At 43.3% G+C, this 19113-nt stretch overlaps 2 protein-coding genes and 1 pseudogene across 2 annotated transcripts; all 3 read right to left on the reverse strand.

Annotated features, from left to right (window-relative positions):
• Nucleotides 1–4578: 4578 nt before the first annotated feature.
• LOC139422922 (mitochondrial rRNA methyltransferase 1 homolog (S. cerevisiae)) lies at nt 4579–9379 on the reverse strand. Its single transcript, XM_071174397.1, has 5 exons — nt 8084–9379; nt 7890–7983; nt 6061–6181; nt 5850–5969; nt 4579–5718 (listed from the first exon to the last, which is right to left on the reverse strand). Exons 1-5 carry the CDS (start codon nt 9025–9027, stop codon nt 5672–5674), a joined length of 1326 nt encoding a protein of 441 aa, XP_071030498.1. The 5' UTR covers nt 9028–9379; the 3' UTR covers nt 4579–5671.
• A 2545-nt stretch (nt 9380–11924) lies between these two features.
• LOC139422421 (dehydrogenase/reductase SDR family member 13-like) lies at nt 11925–14689 on the reverse strand (annotated as a pseudogene).
• A 363-nt stretch (nt 14690–15052) lies between these two features.
• Nucleotides 15053–18866, reverse strand: LOC139422924 (dehydrogenase/reductase SDR family member 13-like). The gene is made up of 5 exons (XM_071174399.1): nt 18489–18866; nt 18143–18261; nt 17744–17867; nt 17099–17425; nt 15053–16990 (listed from the first exon to the last, which is right to left on the reverse strand). The coding sequence occupies exons 1-5, from the start codon at nt 18640–18642 to the stop codon at nt 16731–16733; spliced, it is 984 nt and encodes a 327-aa protein (XP_071030500.1). The 5' UTR covers nt 18643–18866; the 3' UTR covers nt 15053–16730.
• Nucleotides 18867–19113: the final 247 nt, after the last annotated feature.

Here is a 19113-nt window from a genome sequence, read left to right on the forward strand (position 1 = left end):
ATGGTTATATACTGGGAGTAGAAAATAACTTGGCTATATACTGGGAGTAGAAAATAACATGGTTATATACTGGGAGTAGAAAATAACTTGGCTATATACTGGGAGTAGAAAATAACTTGGCTTTATACAGGGAGTAGACAATAACATGGTTATATACTGGGAGTAAAAAATAACATGGCTATATACTGGGAGTAAAAAATAACTTGGCTATATACAGGGAGTAGAAAATAACATGGTAATATACTGGGAGTAGAAAATAACATGGCTATATACAGGGAGTAGAAAATAACATGGCTATATACTGGGAGTAAAAAATAACTTGGCTATATACAGGGAGTAGAAAATAACATGGCTATATACTGGGAGTAGAAAATAACTTGGCTATATACTGGGAGTAGAAAATAACATGGTTATATACTGGGAGTAGAAAATAACATGGCTATATACTGGGAGTAGAAAATAACTTGGCTTTATACAGGGAGTAGACAATAACATGGTTATATACTGGGAGTAAAAAATAACATGGCTATATACTGGGAGTAAAAAATAACTTGGCTTTATACAGGGAGTAGACAATAACATGGTTATATACTGGGAATAAAAAATAACATGGCTATATACAGGGAGTAGAAAATAACATGGCTATATACAGGGAGTGACAGTACCGAGTCGATGTACACGGGTAGGAGGTCATTGGGAAACCTATGTACTGTACATATAGGTAGGGGTAAAGTGACTAGCGGCAGTGTATGTGGTAAGTGTGTGTGTGTGTGTGTGTGTGCGTGTGTGCGTGTGTGTGTGTGTGTGTGTGTATATATGTCAGTGTAAGTATGTGTGAGTATGTGGGTAGAGTCCAGTATGTGTGAGTATGTGGGTAGAATCCAGTACGTGTGAGTATGTGGGTAGAGTCCAGTATGTGTGAGTATGTGGGTAGAATCCAGTACGTGTGAGTATGTGGGTAGAGTCCAGTATGTGTGAGTATGTGGGTAGAGTTCAGTATGTGTGCATAGGGTCAGTGCAAGAGAGTTAGTGAGAAAAAGGGTGAATGCAGGTAGTCTGGGTAGCCATTTAATTAACTATTTAGCAGTCTTGTTAACAATTCTTATGGCTTGGGGGTAGAAGCTGTTCGGGGTCCTGTTGGTTCCAGACTTGCTGCATTTGTACCGCTTGCATGCGGTAGCAGAGAGAACAGACTGTGGCTTGGGTGGCTTGAGTCTTTGACCATTTTTGGGCCTTCCTCTGACACCGCCTGGTTTCGAGGTCCTGGATGGCAGGGAGCTTGGCCCCAGTGATGTACTGGGCCGAATGCACTACCCTCTGTACCGCCTTGCGGTCAGATGCCAAGCAGTTGCCGTACCAAGTTGTGATGCAGCCAGTCAAGATGCTCTCGATGTTGCAGCGGGATAACTTTTTGATGTTTGATGTTGTTGATGTGAGCCATGACCAGCCTTTCAAAGATTATCATGGCTACAGATCTGAGTGCTAAGGGGCGATAGTCATTTAGACAGATTACCGCTGTGTTCATGGGCACAGGGACTATGGTGGTCTGCTTTAAATATGTAGGTAGACTGGGTCAGGGAGAGGTTGAAAATGTCAGTGAAGACACTTGCCAGCTGGTCAGCACATGCTTTGAGTACCTGTCCTGGTAATTGATCTGGCCCTGCGGCCTTGTGAATGTTAACCTGTTTAAAGGCCTTACTCACATCGGCTACGGAGAGCGTGATCACACAGTCATCTGGAACAGCTGGTGCTCTCACGCATGGTTCAGTCTTGCTTGCCTTGAAGTGAGCATAGATGGCACTTAGCTCATCTAATAGGCTTGTGTCATCGGGCAGCTCGTGGCTGGGCTTCCCTTTGTTTGCAAGCCCTGCCACATCCGACGAGCATTAGAGCCGGTGTAGTAGGATTCAATCTTAGTCCTGTATTGATGCTTTGTCTGTTGGATGGTTTGTCAGAGGGCGTAGCAGGATTTTTATAAGCATCCGGGTTAGTGTACAATTCCTTGAAAGCGGCAGCTCTAGCCTGTAGCTCAGTGTGGACGTTGCCTGTAATCCATGACTCCTGGTTGGGATATGTACGTACGGTCACTGTGGGAATGACATCGTGGATCCAATTAATAATGAAGCCGCTGACTGATGTGGTAAACTCCTCAATGCCACTGGATGAATCCCAAAACATATTCGAGTCTATGTTAGCAAAACAGTCCTGTAGCTTAGCTTTCGAATCATCGGACCACTTACGGATTGAGGGTATCACTGGTACGTCCTATTTGAGTTTTTTCTTGTAAACAGGAATTAGGAGAATATCTTCGATTAATTCTGACTATTTTGAGGAAGTGTATCACTGACTACGGTGTCTTAAGATGAACAAACAGCACTTTTGCCACTATTTTCAAAATTTTCAAGCAAAGGTCTTCAAATCAAATCAAATTGTATTGGTCACATACACATGATTAGCAGATGTTAATGTGAGTGTAGCGAAATGCTTGTGCTTCTAGTTCCGACAATGCAGTAATAGCTAACAATTAATCTAACAATTCCACAACAACTGCATAATACACACACATCTAAGTAAAGGGAGTCTTATCAGGGAGTATGCGAGCACAGTTGGTCGGTTCGCATAGCTGAGTTTGTCTAGACACCTGCCAGACCGAAGCTTGTGGAAGGTTTAATTAAAGGCGTCCGCATGCTTCCCATCCAAAACATTTCGGGACAGTTTATGCATATAACTACATTTTGTGAGGTTTTCAAGTGTCTGGGATTTAGGGCCTGGTCCCGGGTGAGCAGTATGTCCTGCGGGGCCAGGTTTTTGAAGTAGAACTCTTCATCCAAATCGAGGTTGATTATCGCTGTTCTGATGTCCAAATTTCCGGTCATAGGAAACAATGGCACAAACATTACATACAAAAAAAGGTTAGGATCAGCGCCAAAAAAACACAGAAAATAGCATAATTGGCGCCCGTAAAACTTAGTCGGGAAGCTATTCTCAACCTTCCCGGAAACAGAAAGTTTAGAGCTCAGTAGAAGGAATAGCAGCAGCCAATGACATTTCACTTTACACCCAAACAAAATGTTATGTTAACAGTTTACTTTCATTTGCATGTGGATTAGCTACCACTTCATAATATCTCAATGCTCTAGCAGCAAACTCTAGTAGAGCAATAGCCCTGTGAAATCCACTTCCAGATGTCTCTTAGACATTTGACTTACCCTAAGAATAGTGTCAGCTCCCGGCGAGCAGTCAGCTAAAGGACTCTGCTTCCCCTTGATCGATAACTATTGAACATGCCGAAAGCAATCAACACCAATTCAGTGTGCATGTTGACGGGTGTGCAGAGCTTATCAAAACTGTAGGGCTGAGAGACAATGCCTCCTGTTTTCCATAATTATACTGAACAAAAATATGAACGCAACATGCAACAATTTCACATATTTTACATTTCTTATACGGAAATCAGTCAATTGAAATGAATTCATTAGACCCTAATCTATCGATTTCACGACTGGGCAGGGGAGCAGCCATGGGTAGGCCTGATAGGGCATAGGCACACCCTCTTGGGAGCCAGGGCCAGCCAATCAGAATATGCTATTCCCCACAAAAGGTATTTCTTACAGACAGAAATACTCCTGTTTCATCAGCTGCCCAGAGGGCTGGTCTCAGACAATCCCACAGCTGAAGAAGCCAGATGTGGAGGTCCTGGGCTGGCATGGTTACACGTGGTCTGCAGTTGTGAGGCTGCTTGGACGTACTTCCAATTTCAACAAAAACAATGTTTGATGCGGATTATGGTAGAGAACCGAACATTAAATTCTTTGGCAACAGCTCTGGTGGACATTCCTGCAGCCAGCATGCCAATTGAACTCTCCCTCAAAACTTGAGACATCTGTGGCATTGTGTTGTAACAAAACTGCACATTTTAGAGCGGGCTTTTATTGTCCTTTTATTGCACAAGGCGCACCAGTGTAATGATCATGCTGTTTAATCAACTTCTTGATATGCCACACCTGGGTCTTCCGGGTGGCGCAGTGGTCTAAGGCCATGCCACCAGAGATGCTGGGTTCGAGTCCAGGCTCTGTCGCAGCTGGCCGCGACTGGGAGGCCCATGGGGCAGCGCACAATTGGCCCAGCGTCGTTAGGAAGGGTTTGGCCGGCAGGGATATCCTTGTCTCATCGCGCACTAGCGACTCCTGTGGCGGGCTGGGTGCAGTGCACGCTGACCAGGTTGCTAGGAGTGCGGTGTTTCCTCCGACACATTGGTGCAGCTGGCTTTCCGGGTTGGATGGGCATTGTGTCAAGAAGCAGTGTGGCTTGGTTGGGTTGTGTTTCGGAGGATGCATGGCTCTCAACCTTCGCTTCTCCCGAGTCCGTACGGGAGTTGCAGCGATGAGACAAGACTGTAACTACTACCAATTTGATACCATGAAATTGGGGTGAAAAAAGGGGGTAAAAAAAATAAACATTTTAAAAAGATATGCCAAACCTGTCAGGCTTATCTTGGCAAACTAGAAATGCTCACTAACAGGGATGTGAACAATTTTGAGCACCAAATTTGAGAGAAATAAGCTTTTTGTACATATGGAATGTTTCTGGGATCTTTTATTTCAGCTCATGAAACATGGGACCAACACTTTACATGTTAAGTTTATATTTTTGTATAAATAACCAAGTACCTCAAGCCAATTCACAGCCCCTCCTCATCTCTGGCTGTATGGCCAAACACTGCAGCACACTGGGAAATAACAAATAGGTCTGCTTATAATAAAGCTATTCATGAATTATATAGAGAGTCATCAGCTACCACTGCACTGTTCGGAGTTGTAGGAGAGTATTTACACTGTAGAGATAATTACATTCCCACAAAAACATATTTCAATGGATGTAAGCATGCAATCCTTGAAATTATAGGTTCAGATTGTAACAAAAACAGGTATGTAAATCTAACTCATAAGCATGATGAGGCAATTGTTAAATATATGCTCAATAAAGAACAAGTCCTAACAATTAAACTTTTGATAAATCCTGAAGATGTGTGATAATGTTTCAACTATACACACACAAATTCATGTGTGCACATTAATTATAAATGAGCCCCCTGGTTAAATTCTGACAGTGATAAAAGGGCAAATGTTGCCTATCAATAGCAGCCGCTTGTTCCCATGATCAATTTTAAACAGCCCCTGACCAGAAGCAATAGCCCAGAGCCTGTGGCCATTCCCCCCTCCCTTTCTATTCAAAACCAGCATTTGCAATCAATTTAGCTGAACCGAAGCCACTGACCCATTCTAACAGCACAACAGTAGCTCTTTCGTCAGGGACCACATTCTCATAAACATTTGTATTTTTATGGATTCAACATTCACATGTGCAAAAGTCATAAAAACCCAAGCGGCTAACCTTAGAAAGTTGCAAAGAATGCAATAACTTTGAGTAGACAAGGTTTTATTTATTTTCATTACTTCATACTATGTTACCATTCAGAAAAGTAGCTAGCATGAAGGTCCAAAGCAGTGCAGAGCAGCACGGCCAGGGCACATCAGCTGCCCCAGCACAATCACTCAGCCATCCAGGCCTCTCAGACATCCTGAATGCTAATTGATTAAGTAAATCCAGTCATTAAGCCCAGCGAGGGCCTCCAAAGTAAACACATTGAGTTGTGTAGTTTAGTCGGGCATCAATGGCCACCTCTATGGGACGACAACAGAGAGTGCAGCAGGATGCCTGGAGAACAGAAGGGAGGAGGGGAAGAAAAGGGATGGTTAAATCACACTGAATGAGAGCATAGATAAAGTATTCCATCTCTTTTCTTTTTCAGAGACAATGAATGCAGATAGTCTAGCGGTGGACTTTACCTGTAGCCACAGAGACATTGAGGGACTCGACCCCTGGGTGCAGATCTCTGCGGGATGGGATGGTGAGCATGACCTCACAATGCAGACGCAGCTCCCGGGACAAACCTTCCCCTTCACCACCTAAGTGAGGACACAGCAGGGTGGAGTTAGGAAAGCGAAAGCAAATAAAACACACACACATGGTCCATGGACACACACAGGAAATACTTACCCATCAGCAGAAGCGTAGGTTTGGTCATCTGGAATTTGGAACATTTCATGACAGGAACATGGGAGTTCTCTGCTTCAGCTCCCACTGTGCCAATTACCTGCCAGCCTTGTGCCACTTTCACCTGCACAGAACAGACCCTGGTCATCAGCTAGTGAGGACTATCAAATAGCATCAACCCCCTAACAGTTGAAGTTTACAGGTAACTTCCAAAATAAAGGAAACACCAACATAGTGTCTCAATAGAGCGTTAGGCCACCACTAGCATCCAGAACAGTATCAATGGGCCTTGGCATAGAGTTTGACACTTGTAGAATCTATTGGAGGGATGCAACACCATTCAACCACAAGAAATTATAATTTGGTGTTTTATTGATGGAAAACAATTTCTTCGACACCGATCCAGAATCTCCCATAAATGTTCAATTGGGTTGAGTTCTGGTGACACACACCCTTTAAACCTCCTATGCTCATTTGAGACCCATCTTTCACAGATCTTACATTTGAGTTTTTTCTTCACCCATCTACACACAATACCCCATAATGACAAAGTGAAAATATGTCATTGAAAATGAAATACAGAGATATCATTTATGTAAGTATTCACACCCCTGAGCCAATACATGTTAGAATCACCTTTGGCAGCACTTACAGCTGTCAGTCTTTCTGGGTAAGTCTCTAAGAGCTTTGGACACATGGATTGTAAAATATTTGTCCATGATTCTTTTAAAAATCAGCTCTGTCAAATTGGTTGTTGATCATTGCTAGACAACCCTTTTCAAGTCTTGCCATAGATTTTTAAGCAGATTTAAGTCAAAACTGTAACTCAGCCGCTCAGGATCATTCACTGACTTCTTGGTAAGCAACTCCACTGTAGATTTGGTCTTGTGCATTAGGTTATTGTCTTTCTGAAAGGTGAATTCATATCCCATTGTCTGGTGGAAAGCAGACTGAACCAGGTTTTCCTCTTGGATTTTGCCTGTGCTTAGCTCCATTCCGTTTCTTTCTTCTCCTGAAAAACTCCCCAGTCCTTCAAAATTGCAAACAAACCCATACAATTATGCAGCCACCACTATGCTTGACAATATGGAGAGTGGTAATGAGTTATATTTGCCCCAAACAAAACACTTTGTATTCAGGACAAAAAGTTCATTGCTTTGCCACATTTTTAGCAGTATTACTTTAGTGCCTTGTTGCAAACAGGATGCATATTCTGTACAGGGCTTCCTTCTTTTCACTCAGTCAATTAGGTTAGTATAATAGAGTAACTTGTGGAGTAAGTACAAAGTTTTCTATCACAGCCATTAAAACTGTTTTAAAGTCACCATTGTGAAATCTCTGAGCACTTTCCTTCCTCTCCAGCAACTGAGTTAGGAAGGACACCTGTGTCTTTGTAGGGACTGGGTGTATTGATACACCATCAAAACTGCCCAACTCAGAGACCTTCCATGCAACGTATGTGATTTGTTAAGCACATTCTTACTTCTGAACTCATTTAGATTTGCCAGAACAAAAGGGGTTTAAATAACAATTCCACTTTGACATTATGGGGTATTGTGTGTAGGCCAGTGACATCAAAAATGCTAAATGCAAAAATGCTTCAGGCTGTGACAACAAAATGTGGAAAAAGTCAAGGGGTATGAATACTTTCTGAAGACACTGTACTTTCATCCCTCATTTACTCAAGTGTTTCCGTTGCTTTGGCAGTAAAGACAAAAGTAAAAACAGTAAAGACACAAGTAAAAACACATTCAGAAAATAAATAGTGATATTCTGAAAGTATGCTGACCAGTGCATGGCCAGGCTAAAATGCATTAGGACAGGTACAGTACCTTCACCATATCTACGAGGCTGTCATAGCCATACACTCTCATGACCTCCATTACACCCGAGCTGGCCTTACTCACAACTGGTGTCAACGGACAGCTAGAAGCAAAGAGACAACACATATTACAGCCATAAACTCAATAAATTATTTCTTAGTCTTACAAAACAAAGTTAGATCTTGAATATTGGGTTTAGCTACCTGTTACGAAGACTGCTAGCAACTCCGTCCACCCCAAGAAAATATGCAGAACGCAGGATGGCACCAAGGTTCATTGGGTCCTGCACTCTATCTAGGACTAGCCAGAGGGGGATGTGACTGCTGTCCCTGGGGGGCTTGGAGGTCTTGTCCTCAGTGAGGAAACCCAAAAAACTGGCCTGTAGGCATAAGCCCTGGTGAACCCCTCCTGAGCACATCTTGTTCAGGTCATTCTTACTAACCCTCTGGATTGGCACACCCTGCCTATGGGCCTCCTCACACACCTGTCGTACGGAGGCCCTACGAGAGGCCTCACCCTCCTTCACAAACAACCTGTGTGCATTCCTTCTGCCCTGGGTGAGAGCCAGGAGACAGGGAGACACACCAAACAACGTCTCATAATTACTGTGTTCTTCTTTGGACAGTCTTTCTCTGGAGTCCTTTACTAGCCTCTCACACTCCTCTGGAAAGTCATCCAGGCTGAGCTTCCGGAGTTCAGATGACATTTTGCTGTCTGTATTTGTTTTCCTCTCCCGTTTGATTGGGGCACCTCTCTGGAACGCAGATGATACTCTGCTGTCTGTATTGGGCTTCCTCTCCCGGGATACTGAGGTCTCTTTCCTCCAGACATTTCTGGAGGCTGGAGTCTCTGGGTCATCCTTTATGTCTTCAGACTGACCTTCGGCTTTGTACTTTCCTACTTCAGACACAGCAGGCCTGTGTCGCATTCCAGAGCTGGTTATAGCACTGCTTCGCCACCCCTCTGCTGGTTTGACTCTGCTGTCCTTAGGCCAGAGGAGAGCACTAGCGCAATGGTAGGATGCAAAGTGACAACCCACTCTCATGTCTGACTCCGATACCAAAATCAACAGTCTACTGTTGACGAACATCCTGGAACACCGACAAGCCAAATTCCAAGTCCCCATGTTCTTAAAATGAAAATACATAAATGGCTCTACAGTTACTGTGACTGGATGGTCAACTTTGAGGAAACTGGATTATGGCAATTAAATAAACGAGCGCCTACCAGCATCAGTCACGCAGATGTCCTTCGGCAAAGCATGGCAGGCTAGCTAACGTAGCTAACTTAGTAAACTTGTTAAAACGTATGCAAACTGGACACCACGTCGTAAAAACAAAACTTTAACAGATAATATTGCCTGAATTAAAACTACATATTACGCTAATTATTTTCAGTTTATGCTTTTCTAAAAATCCAGACCAATATCATTCAACAACTAAATTACTCCAAGTGCTACCCAGCGTGATTTCAAGACTCCGCCTCCTCCCGGAAGTAAACTATATATTTTCTTCATCCTTCAGAGGGTGAACATACCTAGTACGATAATCAACACTACCCGCTAACGTCCATCTATGATATTGCATGTCCACACGTTATGTCATGAAACAGATAAGACTTTAAAATTGTCGGTTTTTTTTCAGTTGTATTATTATAGTTTGGGGTAAGTGTGCCTCCCATAATTATCTCATTTTACCTTTCAATCTCATGATTGAGAGTGAAAATATCTCACAAGATCCCAGCTCACCCATTCACACAGACAAAGGCAGACCCTAGCTGTTGCAGCAGGTGCAACCACATTGTTGAGTCGTTTTTAAGTTATCAAATCAAATCAAATGTATTTATATAGCCCTTCGTACATCAGCTGATATCTCAAAGTGCTGTACAGAAACCCAGCCTAAAACCCCAAACAGCAAGCAATGCAGGTGTAGAAGCACGGTGGCTAGGAAAAACTCCCTAGAAAGGCCAAAACTTAGGAAGAAACCTAGAGAGGAACCAGGCTATGTGGGGTGGCCAGTCCTCTTCTGGCTGTGCCGGGTGGAAATTATAACAGAACATGGCCATGACACGGCCTGCAACGAAAACATGCGGTCTCTCCTTCACTGCAGCCGAGGTGAGTAAGACATTTAAACGTGTTAACCCTCGCAAGGCTGCAGGCCCAGACGGCATCCCCAGCCGCGCCCTCAGAGCATGCGCAGACCAGCTGGCCGGTGTGTTTACGGACATATTCAATCAATCCCTATACCAGTCTGCTGTTCCCACATGCTTCAAGAGGGCCACCATTGTTCCTGTTCCCAAGAAAGCTAAGGTAACTGAGCTAAACGACTACCGCCCCGTAGCACTCACATCCGTCATCATGAAGTGCTTTGAGAGACTAGTCAAGGACCATATCACCTCCACCCTACCTGACACCCTAGACCCACTCCAATTTGCTTACCGCCCAAATAGGTCCACAGACGATGCAATCTCAACCACACTGCACACTGCCCTAACCCATCTGGACAAGAGGAATACCTATGTGAGAATGCTGTTCATCGACTACAGCTCGGCATTCAACACCATAGTACCCTCCAAGCTCGTCATCAAGCTCGAGACACTGGGTCTCGACCCCGCCCTGTGCAACTGGGTACTGGACTTCCTGACGGGCCGCCCCCAGGTGGTGAGGGTAGGCAAAAACATCTCCTCCCCGCTGATCCTCAACACTGGGGCCCCACAAGGGTGCGTTCTGAGCCCTCTCCTGTACTCCCTGTTCACCCACGACTGCGTGGCCACGCACGCCTCCAACTCAATCATCAAGTTTGCGGACGACACAACAGTGGTAGGCTTGATTACCAACAACGACGAGACGGCCTACAGGGAGGAGGTGAGGGCCCTCGGAGTGTGGTGTCAGGAAAATAACCTCACACTCAACGTCAACAAAACTAAGGAGATGATTGTGGACTTCAGGAAACAGCAGAGGGAACACCCCCCTATCCACATCGATGGAACAGTAGTGGAGAGGGTAGCAAGTTTTAAGTTCCTCGGCATACACATCACAGACAAACTGAATTGGTCCACTCACACAGACAGCATCGTGAAGAAGGCGCAGCAGCGCCTCTTCAACCTCAGGAGGCTGAAGAAATTCGGCTTGTCACCAAAAGCACTCACAAACTTCTACAGATGCACAATCGAGAGCATCCTGGCGGGCTGTATCACCGCCTGGTATGGCAACTGCACCGCCCTCAACCGTAAGGCTCTCCAGAGGGTAGTGAGGTCTGCACAACGCATCACCGGGGGCAAACTACCTGCCCTCCAGGACACCTACACCACCCGATGTCACAGGAAGGCCATAAAGATCATCAAGGACATCAACCACCCGAGCCACTGCCTGTTCACCCCGCTATCATCCAGAAGGCGAGGTCAGTACAGGTGCATCAAAGCTGGGACCGAGAGACTGAAAAACAGCTTCTATCTCAAGGCCATCAGACTGTTAAACAGCCACCACTAACACTGAGTGGCTGCTGCCAACACACTGACACTGACTCAACTCCAGCCACTTTAATAATGGGAATTGATGGGAAATGATGTAAATATATCACTAGCCACTTTAAACTATGCCACTTTGTTTACATACTCATCTCATTTGTACATACTGTACTCGATACCATCTACTGTATCTTGCCTATGCTGCTCTGTACCATCACTCATTCATATATCCTTATGTACATATTCTTTATCCCCTTACACTGTGTACAAGACAGTAGTTTTGGAATTGTTAGTTAGATTACTTGTTATTACTGCATTGTCGGAACTAGAAGCACAAGCATTTCGCTACACTCGCATTAACATCTGCTAACCATGTGTATGTGACAAATATTTTTTTTTGATTTGATTTGATTTGTATTACATTTTCTGTGAAGGGCAAACTGCTCAAATTAATTGTCCATAAGTGAGTGGTTGAATCTTGTAGCAGTGTGTAAAAGTGTCTCCTTTACCTTAAAACAGGCCACTCAGCCATCTTAAAACAGGCCACTCAGCCATCTTAAAACAGGCCACTCAGCCACCTTAAAACAGGCCACTTTCATGAACTTCCCATAACTTCTTAGCGACAACGCAGTCGGCGCACAGCAGAAGAAGTAACCTCCCGCTCAGGGGCTCGATGCCATCCTACAGTGGAGTGTAGTCTGGACACCGGATTCTGGATCCAATAACAACAGTCTGGCTATTGGCTTGATTATGAATTTCTGCCACAAGCTGCAGTTTCGGGGTAGCTCCGTTTTCACTACTCCTACAAGGGCCAAACATAATAGAGATATGAGTTAATGGAAAGAACACAGTTGAACTGATAACTATCCAACACAGGAAAATGCACACCCTTAGCCTGTAACCCATGACTTGTAGAGTGTATTTAGTAACTTTAATTTAACAAGGGGAACCAATTGAGACCAGGGTCTCATTTCCAAAGGTGCCCTGAGAACAACAGTTCAAACAATGTGAGCAACAATTCAAGCATGATCACTACAAAATTACAGTTACAACATTTCAAATGAATTATGTTGGGATTCAAATGGGCAGTAGAAACTAATATGTACAATCAATCAAAACAAGTGCAGTTTCCATTGGTTACATTTTTGATTAAATTCACCTTTTGGGAACAAATAATCAAGTCTTAGAGTGACCTATAGGCCATTCCAGGACTGAGGGGCATAGTAACTCAAAGCAGTCTTCCCTAACTCAAAGGAGCCTTGTGGAACCTCTAATGGAAACCAGCATTGAGATTGAGTTTTCTAGTTACCAGATTTCTAATTTAGAGGTGAGGCGAGGTAGTATGGGAGGGACTCGTTGTTGTTCATTGTGACAGACATACCATTTAATCATTTTGAAGGAAATGACCAACCTGGGTGAACACCGTAGCAGGTGACATTGGTACCCTTCAGCCTCTTGGCCAGCTCGTGGTTGAAGAGACTGTTGCACAGTTTGCTTTAGCAGTAAGAGTGGAAGAACTGCCAGCTGTACCTCCCGGTGCCCAGGTGTTTATTAGTGACAAGGGCATCAAAGTCAATGTTTCCCCAGCAATATGCCATGGAGCCCAGTGTGACTACATGGCCCTAAGTGCCCTCATTCAGGTGGTCCAGCAAAAGACAGGTCAGCAGAAAGTGGCCGAGGTGGTTGACCCCAAACTCAATAGCAAAGCCATCAGCAGTGCGCCCATCCACCACCAGACCTGAAGAGTAATCAGAGATGGTGCAATACAGTCCAATAGCCTTTTTCCACTCATGTCTTCTTTTTATTACAATATGACCACTGAGCAGATCCCATCTAGCCTCTGTCTTCTGGAAGGTCTCAGTGAAAGAATGCACTGCCTGGAGGCTCCCCAGGTCTAACTGCATGTACACCACATCAGTGTTGCCCGTCTTCTGAAATACAAATAACAATTTGCTAGGCCTATATTTATAGGCATACCATGTTTTTCTAATGGTACATCTCACTAATGAATATTCAAAAACAAATTTTGAATAATTGATTTTCATAAGATTCTCACACCCTTTTTATATCACTTATAGCAAGTTCAGCTTTCTTTTGGATGTGCCATGCCAGGATTACTCTTGCAACCCTCCTGGCAAGCTCCAAAGCAGTGGCTTTTCCAATGCCAGTGTTCACACCTATAGAGTGAACAAGACATGGACAGTTCCAGAAGTGCAACGCAAACCTGATTGAAACTTGATTCAAGCCCTGAGGTACAGTAGCATCGCCTACTAAAGGCTGCATGAGACAGCAACAAAGATGACACCACAGTTTTACATTTAGCAGACACTCTTATCCAGAGGGACTTACAGGAGCAATTAGGGTTAAGTGCCTTGCTCAAGGGCACAATGATTTTTTACTTATAGTCTCCTCAGGGATTTGATTCAGCAGCCTTTTGGTTACTGGCACAACGCTCTTAACCGCTAGGATACCTGGCACAATTTAAAACAGTTCAAGGGTTAATCAGCAGTTGCTACATTGGACTTATAATTAATGATACACTACATGGACAAAAGTAGGAGGACACCTGCTCATCTCATTCCAAAATCATGGGCATTAATATGGAGTTGGTTCCCACTTTGCTCCAATAACAGCCTCCATTCTTCAGAGAAGGTTTTCCACTAGATGTTGGAAAATTTCTGCGGGGACTTGCTTCCATTCTGCTACAAGAGCATTAGTGAGGTCAGGGATTAGGCCTAACCCACCAAGATTTACATGCTAAAATCAGACGATATGTAAGAGATGTTGAACAGGCTGGTAATGAGGGTTGCGACAATGGCGGCGGATAGTTTCAGGAATAGAGGGTCCAGATTGTCAAGCCCAGCTGATTTGTACGGGTCCAGGTTTTGCAGCTCTTTCAGAACATCTGCTATCTGGATTTGGGTAAAGGAGAACCTGGAGAGGCTTGGGCGAGTAGCTGCGGGGGGGGGGGGGGGGGGAGCTGTTGGCCGAGGTTGGAGTAGCCAGGCGGAAGGCATGGCCAGCCGTTGAGAAATGCTTGTTGAAGTTTTCGATAATCATGGATTTATCGGTGGTGACCGTGTTACCTAGCCTCAGTGCAGTGGGCAGCTGGGAGGAGGTGCTCTTGTTCTCCATGGACTTCACAGTGTCCCAGAACTTTTTGGAGTTGGAGCTACTGGATGCAAACTTCTGCCTGAAGAAGTTGGCTTTAGCTTTCCTGACTGACTGTGTGTATTGGTTCCTTTGCAGCTGGCAAGGGTAGAGTGTGGGAATATACAGAATATTTTTTACAATGTATCGAAATAATGTATTGTAATACCATTGTGCAGGTTCCCGCAATACATTTTGTAGTCTCACACACTACAAAGGGTAAAGAGTGAGAGAAAAGCGGGAGACAGACAGACAGTCAGGGAGACAGACAGGTTATTGGTGCTATGTTGAAACAGCAGGCCCAGGGAGGAGGAAGACAGAGTCAAGGCACACAGCAAACCTTTTTGTTTCATTTGTACTTGATTTCACCTACACACACACTTCCCCACACTTTTATTACCCTTGGGTCCAGTGGACCCTACTCCCACATATGTAATATAAATGTGTAGGGGGGTGCACAGTGTGTACTCAATGAAAATGTGTTATTTTACATGTTCTTAACAGAAAACGAGCCAAGGCAAATGAGTCTCAGGTTGAAAAAAGAATTCACTGTATTATTTTTTCTTTTTAGTAAACATTGAAAATGGGTCCCACAGACCCGGACACCACACAAGGGTGTACTTGTAGAATAACTTTAAAATACTACTTAAGTCGTTTTTGAGGTATCTTTACTATTTACATTTTTGACAACTTTTACTTCACTACATTCCTAAAGAATGTACTTTTTACTCTATACATTTTCCTTAACACCCAAAAGTACTCGTTACATTTTTAATGCTTGGCAGGACTGTGAAATTCAGACACTTATCAAGAGAACATCTGTTAAGGGATTTTTGATCAATAATGACTAATTATGTATACATTTCAATCAGGACTGACTAATCAGAAAACTGTTATGTTACTGTATAGATGTATGAATTTTCTTTTTAACCTTAGTACTGAATATAATGTGTGTAAATATAATCAAGAATTAGAACAATGACTGTCTGTTCCTTGGTAGAAATGAATGAACTTATAGCCAGACTGGCTAGAATGCTTATCTACACAGGCAGACCTTGGCTTGGGTCGTAAATTATCTTACTAGGGAGAGACGATGTGGGAAGGCTTGAGAACTATACAGCCATTGTACTGCTGGTTGATGAGACGGAGTAGTACGAAAACTAATGACGTCATTTTCAGTTTATAATCTGTGGTAAACTGTATCATGTTCAGTACTCTCAAGAATAAATGCAGCTGGTTGATTTTTGAGACTGGTCTCTGTCCATTTTATGCAAATAAGAGTCTTACAAATTCTTAGGAATTGACAGATTGTTTAATTTTAATTGGGTATTAAAACATAGAGGAATATAATTCCTGTAACAACATCTCAGGTCATCTCTACACCCTCTGATCTGGCAGACACACAAAGCATGTAAATTATGTCTGAGTGTTGGAGTGTGCCTCTGGCTATCCGTAAATGAAAAATAAAAAAATGGTGCCGGCTGGTTTGCTTAATATAAGGATTTGTTTTATTTATTATTTATACTTTTACTCTTTATACTTAAGTATATTTAAAACCAAATACGTAAAGACCTTTACTAAAGTAGTATTTTACTGGTTGACTTTCACTTGAGTCATTTTTTATATAGGTATCTTTAGTTTTAATCAAGTATGACAATTGAGTACTTTTTCCACCACTAAAATTAGTCTTTTGACCAATCACATCAGATATTTTCGCATCAGATCTTTTCAGTGCTGATGTGATTGATCAAAAGGCAAATTAGTAGGAAAAAATTAATAATTGGGCTCCCTGTGTAAATGTAGCCATTCTGACCCAGGAGGTGGTCAGAGACGCATTGTGTGGATTTCTCGTTATTTCTCCTCAGTCTGGAGTCTACATGCATTAGCAAAAAATGATGTGGTGGGACAGAGACACTTCCCCAGAGACATATCACCTAGGCCTAGGGTTTTTCTGGAATAGTTAAGTAGCAGTCTTGACACAAGGGGAGAGGATATGCCTAGCTTTTTTTTATTATTCAATATTCAATCAATCGATTTAATCTTTTCAGTATAACTTTGACTTTTCACCCACTGCCATACTTAAGAGTAACGGAATGGAACAGATTTCCAGCATTCAATTGGACTTGAATACATCTCTGTTAAGAATTATCAGGAAAAGCAACACATTTTCAGGATTGTCCCACCAGGGTTTTGGCCCTGATAAATACAGTGAAAAGCAGGGTCTCTGTGTTTGCATTAAGACATGCCACAAAGTGTCTCACTGACTTCCCACAATTTTTTAGCCACAGCGTCATCTTTGGCGTCGGCATTCACCTTCTGTAATGCACAGCAGGAGAAGTAGCATCCACTCAGAGGCTCAATACCCTCCTGGAGGGCACAGTAGAGTGTAGTCTGGGCCCCAGATTCTGCGTCCATATAGAAGAGAGAAAGGATAGGTGCCGACATCATACACCACAAGAAGCTTGAATACCGGCCTATTTCAGTCTTGACTGCTCCTGTGATAGAAAATAAACAGAACTAGTAAGCATATTGTATATTTCTGCACAGTTACAGTACATACCATCCGGTCTTGCTTACATGCTATAAAGTGTTGAAGCACTGACCTGGACACAAGCTGTAGCAGGTGACATTTGTTCCCTCCAGTCTTTTGGCAAGCTCGTGTGTGAAGAGCATATTACACAGCTTGCTATGACTATACTTCTTAAACAAAGCCCAGTCAGATTCTCCAACAGCCAGGTCTTTGTGGGTACTCAGGCAGTTAAAATCGATTTTGCCATACTCATGAGCTTTGGAGGCGACAGTCACCACTCGACTCGGACCGCATTCCTTCAGACGGTCCAGCAGCAGCACAGTTAACAGGAAGTGACCGAGGTGATTAACGCCAAAGATCATTCCCACGCCATTCTTTGTCTTGCCACCTTTCATAAGCCCTGCATAAAGAGGACAAATGTTTTCAAAAGAAATACACTTTCACTGCTTTGTTAATGCAGGTTTGCTGTATATTCTTATGTCCTACACCTGCATTGCTTGCTGTTTGGGGTTTTAGGCTGGGTTTCTGTACAGCACTTTGATATATCAGCTGATGTAAGAAGGGCTATATAAATACATTTGATATTAAGAAACCAACCAGCCATATAATCCATTGAGATTTGGTGTGTTTGAGAGAGGATGGAACATGCAACAAATATGACTATAACACAATGTGAAATATCACACTAAATACCGGACTCATGCCAGCAATGACTCACCAGCGTTGTTGACAAGAATATCCAGTCTAAATTCAGACTTCAGGAAGGTCTCAGCAAAAGATCGCACAGACTGTAGGCTTCCAAGGTCCAGCTCCATGAACACAACCTCATTGTTCCCAGTCTCCTGAGAAAGTAAGAATTACCAGTCAGATGCTGTGTCCCTCACTTTATAGAGACTAATAAACTAACCCGTCAACAAATTAATCAGCTAGTGACCAGAGCACAACTATCTGTAAAATGTGAATGAGAGGGACAGGGTGAGGGGTGAACCTGAGGCAACTACAGTAATATCGTCCATGTATGATCCACTGGCACCCCCTCAGTCAAAGACATGTAACTACAGCAAGGTTCAACTGTTTACCAGACATCTGGAGACATGGACTCTGACACCTCTCTTACCTTCTTGATGTCACTGATGGCAGCTTCTGCCCTCTGCTTATCTCGGCAGGCCATTATAACCCTCGCACCTCTTCTGGACAGATCTATTGCTGTTGTTTTCCCAATGCCTGTGTTAGATCCTGGAGAGACACCATTGGGACGCACCCACATAGACGGCTAGTTCATATCCAACGCCAAATGTTTTAAATAGAATTCTACAATTTAGCAAAGAAATGCGGAATCAGTCCCATATGACCACCAATAATAACGGTACATAACATTAGATAACGGTCACTTACTGACTGTACAGGATTATGAATAATTGCCCACCATTAGTGTCACATTGTTTTATAATGTACAAACTCACCAGTGACGATTACAGTTTTCCCATGCAACTTGGCATTGCTTTTGCATCTTGGTCGTTTGAGATACCAATTACGAAGTACATAAAGTGCGATGAGACCAGCGCTGACAAGAAGCAGTGTGAACATCTTCGTACAGTACTTTTTCTGACTGTACATAAGTATGAACTACAGCGTCATAGGAATTGATGTAGTTGTTGCGCTAGGCAATAAACGCGCCCTTTATCCTGGTACTCCCTCTTTATAAAATTAACAAATTATGCAACAAGTTGATTATGGTTCAAGAATTTGGCAAAAGTTCATTTTCGTGCCACCTAGTGGTTATAAACACGGACTTCCTCGTACAATAACAAACATCCTAGTTGACCTCAAACCTACACTACACAGTTCAAAGCTACACCGGAACAAACATACCTAAACGCAATGTTAATACACTGTAACAAACATGGAGTTACAAGCTACTCACAGCCCATGGTAAAACGTTAACCAATGCGGCAAAAAAATGAGTGCATTTACTGCATGTATTGTAGCAAACAGAGACAGTGCAAAACGCCTTTCGGTTCTTGAACCCCAGTCTTGGCAAACTAGTTTACCTAAACAAAGGTCGCTACACTATCTCCTCAGTTTGGG

This window comes from Oncorhynchus clarkii, chromosome 12, assembly GCF_045791955.1.
Source record: "Oncorhynchus clarkii lewisi isolate Uvic-CL-2024 chromosome 12, UVic_Ocla_1.0, whole genome shotgun sequence".
NCBI lineage: Eukaryota > Metazoa > Chordata > Actinopteri > Salmoniformes > Salmonidae > Oncorhynchus > Oncorhynchus clarkii.

Excerpts from the sequence above, each read along its gene's own strand:
- LOC139422922 (XM_071174397.1), bottom strand. The coding sequence starts at position 9,027 with ATGTATTTTCATTTTAAGAACATGGGGACTTGGAATTTGGCTTGTCGG. Across the intron at positions 7,984-8,083 it reads GCTAGCAGTCTTCGTAACAG|CTGTCCGTTGACACCAGTTG; the intron begins GTAGCTAAACCC and ends CTTTGCTTCTAG. Across the intron at positions 6,182-7,889 it reads GCCTCGTAGATATGGTGAAG|GTGAAAGTGGCACAAGGCTG; the intron begins GTACTGTACCTG and ends TGTTCTGTGCAG.
- LOC139422924 (XM_071174399.1), bottom strand. The coding sequence starts at position 18,642 with ATGTACAGTCAGAAAAAGTACTGTACGAAGATGTTCACACTGCTTCTT. Across the intron at positions 17,868-18,142 it reads CCATCAGTGACATCAAGAAG|GAGACTGGGAACAATGAGGT; the intron begins GTAAGAGAGGTG and ends TTACTTTCTCAG. Across the intron at positions 17,426-17,743 it reads TATTCTTGTCAACAACGCTG|GGCTTATGAAAGGTGGCAAG; the intron begins GTGAGTCATTGC and ends CTCTTTATGCAG.